At 53.9% G+C, this 10201-nt stretch overlaps 1 protein-coding gene across 6 annotated transcripts in view; it reads right to left on the bottom strand.

Annotated features, from left to right (window-relative positions):
- The window catches only part of MTSS2 (MTSS I-BAR domain containing 2), a 17677-nt gene that overhangs the window by 4561 nt on the left and 2915 nt on the right, over positions 1–10201 (bottom strand). For 3 of the 6 annotated variants that reach the window (XM_045293820.1, XM_045293821.1, XM_004704801.4), the window contains 8 exons: positions 10023–10107; positions 9841–9932; positions 9677–9751; positions 9388–9396; positions 8471–8628; positions 8056–8163; positions 7401–7498; positions 5991–6210 (listed from right to left, as the gene is read on the bottom strand). In XM_045293820.1, coding sequence (XP_045149755.1) covers positions 5991–6210; positions 7401–7498; positions 8056–8163; positions 8471–8628; positions 9388–9396; positions 9677–9751; positions 9841–9932; positions 10023–10107 — 845 coding nt within the window. The remainder of the gene's footprint in view (positions 1–5990; positions 6211–7400; positions 7499–8055; positions 8164–8470; positions 8629–9387; positions 9397–9676; positions 9752–9840; positions 9933–10022; positions 10108–10201) is intronic. The other 3 variants (XM_045293822.1, XM_045293819.1, XM_045293823.1) reach the window with 3 other exon arrangements.

Below are 10201 nucleotides of genomic sequence, written 5' to 3'. Positions count from 1 at the left end.
GGGGGGGGGAAGCCCACGCCACGGAGATCACAGAAGTCAGGTGGAGAACCTCCTCTGAGAAGGTGGTGGGGGCAGCTCGCTGATGCCCCTTGGGTCTGGCAGATGAGGGAGGGGGAGTATCTGTTATGGCTGGCCACAGGAGGTCATGGAGACCAGAGCTGGTTCAGCGGAATGGTAGGGACTCGAAGGGTGAAGAAAGTGCTTTATGTCTTTCTTATTCACGGCAGACGCGAGACTGTACCGGTCAGGTTAAGAATGCGACACGAGGTGGTTCATGTGGGCTGGGGAGAAAGATTCACCTACAGGGAGAGGAGGAGGCTGGAGATTGGGTTCAACCTCGGGGAAGAGGATTTGATCAATCCTGCCTCTGTAACAAACTCCCCATAAGAACGCTGGGCACTCGGGTGAGTTTCCTGGTTGGTAGGGGGCATCGATGCACAGGAAGGACCATGCCCTTTGGAACATGGAGGCTTTGTATTGGGGATCTGATACCACCACCCCCGCCTCCACACACACTTTACTCTGCATCTTCTATGCTGGTCTTGACATGCATCCTTTCTAATGAAATATGGTCATACATGTATATGCTTTTCTGAGTTCCTTGAGTTGTGCATTTGAAAACCCCTGGGTTTGTAAGGGGTGTACAGGCTGGTTTGCCAGCCAGTCAAAGGTGTGAAATCCTAGGAACACCTGCGTTGGTGGTGCCTTTAGTCTTTGGCAGATTGGCAGTGGGGAGGCCTGTGCCCTTTGATGTGTGGGCTCTGACCCAGGTCTGGGTGGTGAGGGTTGGAGTGAGGGGCTGTATTTGCAGTTGGTGTCAGAAGACACCGACCCTTCGGGTGGCAGTAAGGTGACCCAGATACGCCAGGAGGCCCTCTCACCTCAAAACAACTAACACCTGCAGAAGGCCTAATTGGTGATCTTAGCATGCTCAGGTTCAGAGATTCTGGCAAGGGAGGGAAGATGAAAGGAAGATGTGCCTAAGAAGACCAAGAAGGAAAAACAGAAGCAGCAGGACTGTGACTCCTGCATCGATGTGATGGGCCAGGTTCCCAGGACAGATGCTACCTTCAGCACAGTGGCTTGGAGACTGGGTGGGCGGGAAAGGGGAGGAGCCTGCCCACCCCTGCCCAAACCAAACTGGGGCACCCTAAAGGGGATCAGTAGCATCCCCCCTTCCAATTCTCTAAATCAACCCCAGTGTTTCTCCAGGTTGTGATAAACAGAGATCATCAACACACGAGATAAGGCACCACATGAGACCCTGGGGGAATCAAGAAGCAATGTACTGTATAATCTTGAGTATAAGCCGACCCAAGTATCAGCCAAGGCACCTAATTTTACCACAAAAACGGCATAAACAATGTGCTGAAAAACTCGGCTTATACACGAGTATATACGGTACCTTTACGGAGAAAATTCAGCATCCATTCATGAGCAAATTAGCTCCACGTAAAGTGGGAGTTTAGACTAAGACAGATTGATGCTTTCCTCTTGGAAGGTGGGGAAAAGACAAGGATGCCCACTATTACCGTTTCTATTCAATACCAGAAGTCCTACCGGTGCAATAAGGCGAGAAGAAGAAATAAACCATTATTACTTGCAAATGACGTGGGTGCATATGGAGAAAGCCCAAAATGATCTTATTTGGAAATTATTAGGATTAATAGGTCATTTTGACAAGGGTACTGGATAAAAGGCTAATATACAAAGAAACCAATTGTGTTTCTAAATAAAGCAACTAACAAGAAAACACGCACAGAGTTTACAATAGCATGAATTAAGATTAAATCGCATGAAAGCTATGTGAGGTCTGTAGACTAAAACTTACACGTCACAGAGACAAATGAGGACATACACAAACCTGTTTGTTTTCGATGGAAATGGAAAAGCTTGTTTGGAATTTTTCTTTTAATGGAAAAGGCCAAAAAATAAATATAGTAATATTAAAGAATAATAATGCTGGAGGGCTTTCATAAACAACAAGATTTTCTAGAAAGCTACAGTAATTAATGCAGTGTGACACTAGCACAAACACAGACAAAATAACCATGAAACAGAAGACAGACTCTCGAAAGAGCCACACGTTGGAGCCCCTGACTTATGACAAAGACAATACTGCAGTGCAGTGGGGAAGAGATGTTCTTTTCAGCAGAAGTAAGCACTCCCTGAGGGTTCCAGAAGTGAGAGGGGGGAGAAGATTGGGGAGGGGGAGAGGGGAGTTGATAGCCCCACCCGAAGGGATTGAACAACAGAACTGTATGGGAAAGGAAGGGATATATTGGAATGGATAAGATATGACAATAAAAATTCTATTTGAGAAAAAAGTGTTGAAGAGCCAAAACAAAGGATCTTACCCCAAACTCACACCACACACACGCTTCTAGATAACAAAGGTAAGACAAAAAGGGTTTTAGAGGAAAATGGCTTTGTGACCTTAGAATGTGTAAAACATTTTGCTACAGGGCACAGCCCAGCACTAAAATGAAAAAATGGGTAAATCAGAATATATGAAAATTAAGAGCTTCTGGTCTGTAAAAGACTCCATTAAGAAAGTAACAGGTAACTCACAAAATCAGAGAAGATACTCAATGAGAGACCTCTGTCTGTACTCTGTGACAGTCTTCATTCAGTAAGAGAGAGACAACCTAGTAGGAGAATGGGCAAATGATATGACAGGTCCTTCACAAAAGCAGCTATCCACGTGACCTTTAGTTGGTCAGCCTTGTTAGTCCTCAGGGAACTGACACGCACTACCATTGTGGACGCTCGCGTGCCCACCCTCCCACAATGGCTAAAATGAAGAAGATGCAAAATACAAGTGAAGGTGTGAAAGAGCCGAGCCTGTCAATCTTGCTAAAAGGAGCGTATAGTGGACAACCATTTTGGAAAATTGTGGTAGAAACTGCTACACCTGACTATATGCATGTCCTATGGTTCAGCAATTCCACTCCCAACTACGCATCCTGCAGAAATGCCAATTAGAATGTTCATAGTCCCAAGCTGGCAAACAATCCTGATGCCCCTCAAACAGAGCCACTACCCACCGTCCTGGAATCAACTCTGACTCGTAGAGAGCCGACAGGACAGAGCAGAGCTGTCTGGGCAGTGACTCTTTAGGAAAGCTACCTGCTTCCTCGTTCAGTTGGCAGGGAAATACTTACCCACTGTGCCACCGGCGCTCCCCTCCATCAGCCACAGATGCGCTGAGTGAATGTGGCATGCTTACGATGTGGACTGCTACTCGGCAGTGAGCATGCGCGTGACCATCCGAACAACAGGATGGATCTCACAAACAGTACGGCGTGAGAAGCCAGACATAAAGGGTGCCTACTGCACGATCCCATGTACAGAAAGCATCAAAAGGGCAAACAAAGAAGGCCAAAATAGAGCGGAAAAAAGCCTCCAAATAGGAAGAGAAAGAACGCGCTTCTCACTCCCTAGTTGTATCCCTAGCAAAACTAACTTTCAAGTGTTTACTACAAACCCCTTCTCAAAGAACTTCAACGGATGCCCTTAATTTAGAAAGAAGGAAAAATAACTTTAGAACAAAGGCTCACGCAGCAAGAAGCAATGATAAAGGAATGGGGAAGTTGGGAGGGTGGGGTGGAAAGGGGAAACTGATTGCAAGGATCTATATGTGACCTCCTCCCTGGGGGATGGACAACAGAAAAGTGGGTGAAGGGAGACGTTGGACAGGCAAAATAAACAATTTATAAATTATCAAGGGCTCACGAGTGAGGCGAGCGGGGAGGGAGGAGAAAAAAATGAGCTGATGCCAGGGGCTTAAGTGGAGAGCAAACGTTTTGAGAATGATGAGGGTAATGAATGTACAAATGTGCTTTACACAATTGATGTATGTATGGATTGTGATAAGAGTTGTATGAGCCCCTAATGAAAGGATTAAAAAAAGAGAAGGGAAATGTAAAAAAAAAAAGAAAGAAACAGTCATTAAAACAGTCATTGTTAAACTCTTAAAAAAAAAGAAATGGGGAAGTATATGTATAAACAAATACTGTACTTAAAAGATGAAATTACTAATCATAATGAGGATCCATGAGCAAAAGAGTCAAATACATAGCTACTGCAAAAAGGAGGGAATGACAATATAATAGCTTTTAAGTCTGGGAGGGACTGGGTGACGGCAGTTAAAATGTTAAGGCTTAGTAGGAGGTAGAAGCATGACTTTATTAAGTATGCAGTGTAAAATTTCAAGGCCATCCCTAAAAGAACAGAAACAGTATAAGTTACAATCAAACAGACAATTAGAAGAAAAAGAAGAAAAAGCACAGAAAAAAGTAGATTGAATAGAAAGAGATAAGACCAATTATATACATAAACACGATAAATGTAAATGGACAAAAAAAGCAATTAGAAGATTGAGATTACCAGACAGATACAGAAAGAGAATCTAGGCATATGTTGTTTATGAGACAGTCATCTCAGACATAAGGACATGGGAGTTTAAAAATACAGAGATGGAAAACGATAAATATTGAAGAGAACAAAGCTAAGATAGCTCTAGTAATATCAGATAAAGTAGGCTTTTGGAGAGGAAGCGTTAGGAAGACCAAAGATCGACAATGTCACGATAAAAAAAATAGGTTCATCATAAAGATGAATGTTTCTAAACTTATAGGCCCCTAATACAATAGTTTCAAAACACCTGGAGCAAAAACCCATAGAACTATATCTGGAGGAGAAATTGACAAGCAACTATTGATGTCAAGTAGACAGGAGTGAATGGGAAAGGACGCACAGGGGATCAGTGTAGACAGTTCTTTTGAGAAATTATGCGGTTAAAGAGACCAGGTTGTGGGAGGAGAGGATGCGGAACCAACACAGATGATTCTAGAACATATCTGTGCTGACAGGGTGGCCCACAACAGGAGACTGGCCACGCAGAGGGGCACTCACTGGGCACGAGAGTGTGGAGCACAAATGGGGGTGCTGGTCACTGACAGGGAGGGAGGACAGCAGAGCGGATGCAGATGTGGACAGGTCATGGGAAGATGAGGATACTTTTGTCTGCTGTTCTCTATCTTCTACACGGTGAGACCATTGGCTGGGGGGGGGGGGGGGGGGGGGGGGGGGGGGGGGGGGGGGGGGGCGGTAGGGGGCAGGTGTGTGGGTGGGTTGCCTGCCTGGACCCAAGCCGGGTCCTTGAACAGATCTATGGGGACCTCCTCCAATTCACACATACATGTGAAAGCCTCAGCTTGGTGACCTGACCTTAGCCTAACACATGTTCACAGGTTCCTGGTACCTGCGCCCAGAGCCGGGGGTGGGGGGCTGTCGTGTTCTATGGACACTACTAGCTGCCATTCCTGGTGGACTGCCTGTAGTTTTCTTCCATGGAGAAACCTCACGGTGAGGGCACGCAGAAACTGGGGCCAGAGCAGAGAAGGACCGGGGAAACAGCCTGCCCTGCCTTCCATCCGTCCGTCTGCAGCCTCAGTGAGATGGACAGAGACATTGTAACAGGACAGAGAGGGAGGGCAGGACCACCCACGTATCTAGGTGTCAGGAGGGAGTGCAGTTTCAATGGGGAGATAGTAGGCCAGGCTCTGGGTTCAGAGCAAGATGTGCCGGAATACAGGGCGAGGGTGTCTGCAGATCCTGGGGGCCCTGGCCCTGCCTCAAGGGCTGGTCACTCAAACAAAGGAAGCCTAAGCCAGGAGAGGGACCCCAGGGTCAGAGTTGGCCAGCTAGCCTCGCCTGATTCCCATGGTTGGGGGGGCGAGGGCGGGGGCACGACGATGACGGGACAGGACAGGCAAGGAGCGAACAATGGGGAGGAAGTGGGGTGACAAAACTCCCGCCTGAGGTGGGCTCACCTGTCTGATACCCACTGTGCAGACACTCCAGCTGCCCCAAGTCCTCCTAGACCCGGGCTCACCCTGGTTCCCACTGTGGTGACCCTGGGGACCCCGGGCCAGTCTCAAGAGTGGGACAAGCCTCCACCCGGGTGGGCCCCCGACACGCCTCACCTGGCTGGTGATGTCTGAAGGCATGGGCGAGGGGGGCTTGGAATAGGTGGCATCCTGGGAGACGAAGCCAGAGTCATGGGAGGAGACGCTGGAGAGGCGGGCCGCGGTGGAGGCTGGCTGCGCCAGGCTGCGGTAGCGACAGGTGGAACTGGGTGAGTATGTTTGGGCACCCCCAGGCCACGGGGCTCTGCCACCCTTGGCACTGCTGCTGCTAGGGGCACTGGGGAGTGAAGGAAGGGGCCAGCCAGGGAGGGAGACATGGGTGTATGTGGAGGGGGAGAGACAGACAGATGAGGGCAGAGACGTCAGGGGCAGAGGGAGGAAAAGACAGTGTCAGTTCAAAAGTTCCTTTGGCCCAGGCGTCGCAGTGGAGCCGGGTTCTGCGTTCTGGCCGGGCCCCTGCTCCACACACTCCTGTGACCAGGGCATCCAATAAGGCAGACCCAGGGCAAGGCCCTTACCTGGTCACAGAACAAGATCCCTTAGGTGAATAAGGGGGAAACTGAGTCACTAAATGCCACTGTTTCTGCTGGGCTGGAACCAGATACCTGTAGTCGCCATATTTGAGTGCTATGTGCCAACGGTTTGACCTGGGCATGGGGGCCCATGCCCGCAGAAGGACTGTGGCTATGCACCCTGTGCCTTCTCCCTGGGGTGGCCTCAAAGCCCACGGCAGAGTTCCAAGTTAAACTCCTCACCCTGGCTGTCCAGCCCTAGGGGGCTCTGGAGAAGGAGCTACGGAGCAAGAGACACCCCAACCAGAAGTTCCCTGAGCTTGCTGCCCATCCCTGCCCCTCAAACGCTTCCTCCAAATCAAGCCCAGTGCCAGCTGGAGAAGGAAGCCCGGTCCTGAGCTGGCTCTGTGGCAGAAAGACCCCTGGCCTGGCCTTGACTTGAGACGCCAGGGCGAGAGCCTGTGGCAGCTGCCTGGCCACCAGCCAGGCAGGAGTGTCCCTTACCTAGTGGCCTCAGCACACCTGCCCAGACCCGCCCTGGCCCCTCGCTGGCCTTCTCACTACCATTGAGTCGGTGCCGACTCATAGCGACCCTACAGGACCGGGCAGAACTGAGTTTCTGAGACTGTGACTATTTACAGCAGTAGAAAGCCCATTCTCCTGCTGAGTGGCTGGTTTTGAACTGTTGACCTTGCAGTCAGCAGCCCAACGAGCGACCACTGCACCACTAGCGCTCCTCCTTAGAGTCTTATTATCCCCAGACGGGAAGCCAGTGCCAGGCCTCAGCTTCCCCACCCTCCCTCAGAGGGTTCCCAAGGAGGAGGCATGGAGCATGGAGCCAGGTGCAGTGTAAGGGAAGCTGCTATCTCCCTCCACACCCCCAAGGTGGCCTGTGCGCACACATGTTTCTTGGGAGACATTGCGTGTGTGCGTTCTTGGGCCACGGCCCGCTAACCTGCATATGCTGGACTTGCGGGAGCTGCTGCTGCTGGGCGACGAGGGGGGAGTCTGGTAGGACCAGCTGTAGTCTGAACCCTTCAGGTCTTTGATCACCTGGTTGGGGACGCAGAGGAGGGTCACAGAGGCAGCTCACCTTTTCTGGACGTTCCAGAGGCCCGAGGGCAAGCACCTTCTTGGGGCAGGAGGTGCAGGCTGGGGGAGCCCCTAGGCCCATGCAGCCCGATTCAGAGTCTCGTGGACACAGACCCCAGCTGGGGCCCGGTTGGCAACACTGACCACAACACCATAGTTTCAATGTGGGCTCTGCTGTGTTACTTTGGTCAAGTCCCTTAACCTCTTGGACCCCAGTCTTGCTGGGCTGACTCGAGAATAGAGGGGGACAGTGTGGGCACTCAGGAGAGTGTCTAATGAACATGAGACATGGGGCAGGGTCAGTTCAGAGGCAGGGATGTCTGTTTGTGGGGCCAGATCTAGTGTGTCTGCCACCCCTATCGAGCCCTGGTACACCACCTGGCCAGGCCATAGCTGGCACTGGGGAGGGCCTGGGCCCCAGCTGCTAAGTACTGTCCCCTCTCCTCTATCCCCAACCCAGGACACGGGGGTCAGCCATCCCCTCTCCTCCCGTCCCTCCGACTAGGGGCTGGCCGAACCTGCTCGCTGGCGGGGGGCAGTTTGTGAGGCTCGGCGCTCAGTGCCAGCAGGTCGTCGACGATGCCCTGCAGGTGGGTGATCTCCCCCAGCATGGTCAGCTCACCATTCTGAGGGGACAGCGAGTCAGTCCCCCATGGGAACAGCCTCCCAGGCTTCTCCTTGCCCCCTACTCCCACCCCATGAAGCCACATGCTGGGCTTGTTAGGGGGCTGGGCCTCACCAGATCTAAACCTGGCCTCTGGGGCAGGAGAATGTGGGCCCAACCAGGCCCCTCTGACAGGCAGCCTTTCTGAGAGGCTCCAGGGTCCACCCTGGGGCCCAACCCAACCCGCCTGAGGCCGGCAGTTCCTGGGCCCCGTGCTGGGGATGCTGCCCTCCTGGGGACCTCCTGACAGGCAGCGGGGCGGCACGCACCACCACCGGCTGCAGGAAAGTGATGAAGGTACAGAAGCGGCCACGCTCCTCAATCAGGGCCCGGCGCACCGCCTGCTTCTCTGTCTCCTCCAGCAGCAGGTACATGTCGTTGACGTCCTGCAGGGCGCTGTCCAGCTGGGGCTGCAGGTCACCTTTCCCTGGAGGGTACGGGGAGGAGAGGCTGAGCTGGGGATGCTGGTCTGGCTTTAGGGTCCTGAGGTGGCATCCCTGGCTGGGGGGGCAGGGCACTGTGTGGGGACCAGGGAGCTGGAAGGGCAGTCAGGACACTGGGGGCTTGTCCCACCAGAGCAGACAGAGAGGACACACAGACACACACATGGACATACACGCACAGGAAAGGTACCAAAGCTGCAAAGCCACCCACCCACACCTGGGGAAGTGGGGTTGGGGAGAGGAGGAAGAGCCAAACTCCGGGCTGTGCCAGGGCTCCCCGCCCCCCTGGTCAGCCTTGCAGGCTGACCCTGTGAAACCCAAGAGAGCTACTTCCACCCCGAGGACGCCTGCACCGACGCTGGGCTGTCCTGGAGCAGGAGAGCTACGGGGTAGGAAGGAGGTATTTGTACATGGCCAGCACCCAGCGAACAGGGCACAGAGACAGCGACATGGTGGCAGCGGAGGCGGTGAGAGACAGAGAGAGGCAAGGGCAGGATGAGGAGACGGTGAGGTGACCTGCAGTGAACCTGGGAGGCCTGGGCACCCCACTCCACCTGCCCCGCATCTGGCCTGGTAGACCAACCCCCCTCCCCCCATAACTCATCCCTCAGGGGCTTGCGCCCCAGGGGCTCCCTCGCTGACCGATTGCCTTCTTGGCTCCTTCCAATGGCCCTGAGCTAGGGGGCAACAGGCAGATGCCGCAAGGCCGGAGAAGCAGGTGGAGGGACAGACATTTGACTTACCAAGTAGCTCTACAGGAAGGACGTGGGAGGAGAGAAGAGGATTGGAGAGACAGAGAAAGAATGTGTGAAGGACAGCCGGATGGACAGAGCGCGCCAGGGGCGGGTGTGGGGCGCGGGGCAGGAGGGGCCCTGGGAGGGGAGGCCCTGGGCCAGCTCTGGGGTGTAGGGTGGCCCCCTCGGTCCCACCCAACAGGTGGACGGGTTCTGCGAGGGGGCAGGGCCCCTCTGGCCCCTGCCAAGCCCCCCTGGGGCCGTGCTCAGCAGGCAGGTGGGCGGCTCCCGGCCCTACCTTTGCGCGCCTTCTTCTGCAGCTTCAGTGTGTCCGACGACTTCTTCTTGATCTCGTGGCGCGCGCGCTTGTACTCTGCAGAGGGAGGAGGGGGCTGGCCATCAAGGGGGCGGGCCCTGGCTCCGCGCGGGTGAGGCTCCGCCCAGCCGCGGCCAGGGGCCCACCTTTCGCATGGTCTTTGTCCAGTTGGTTGGCTGACTTCTTCCAGTCCTCGATGCGCTCCTGCAGCGGGTTGATGAGACTCTCCAGCAGGGCGCTGCGGGCGAGCCAGGGGCGCCGTCAGGGCCGCCCACCCGCCGAACAGGCACGCTTCTTCCTCACCCCCCTCCCCTCGGCACCCACTCACTTGGTGAACTGTCGCAGCTTGGTCTCGATGCTGCGGTGGCGCATGCACATGCGCGTGAGCGCCGAGCCGATGTCCCGCGTGGCCCCTGGTGAGGCAAGTGCGCGGCGTGGGAAGGGGCGCGTCAAGGGCCTCGGCAGCCCTTGCTTCAGGCCGCGAGGGGCGCGCCGGCCCGCCGGGTC

Source organism: Echinops telfairi, unplaced genomic scaffold, assembly GCF_000313985.2.
Source record: "Echinops telfairi isolate 266 unplaced genomic scaffold, ASM31398v2 ScPeMD7_2291;HRSCAF=2852, whole genome shotgun sequence".
Lineage (NCBI taxonomy): Eukaryota > Metazoa > Chordata > Mammalia > Afrosoricida > Tenrecidae > Echinops > Echinops telfairi.
Note: the sequence above shows the minus strand (reverse complement) of the source record. Positions and strands in the feature narration are given on the sequence as shown.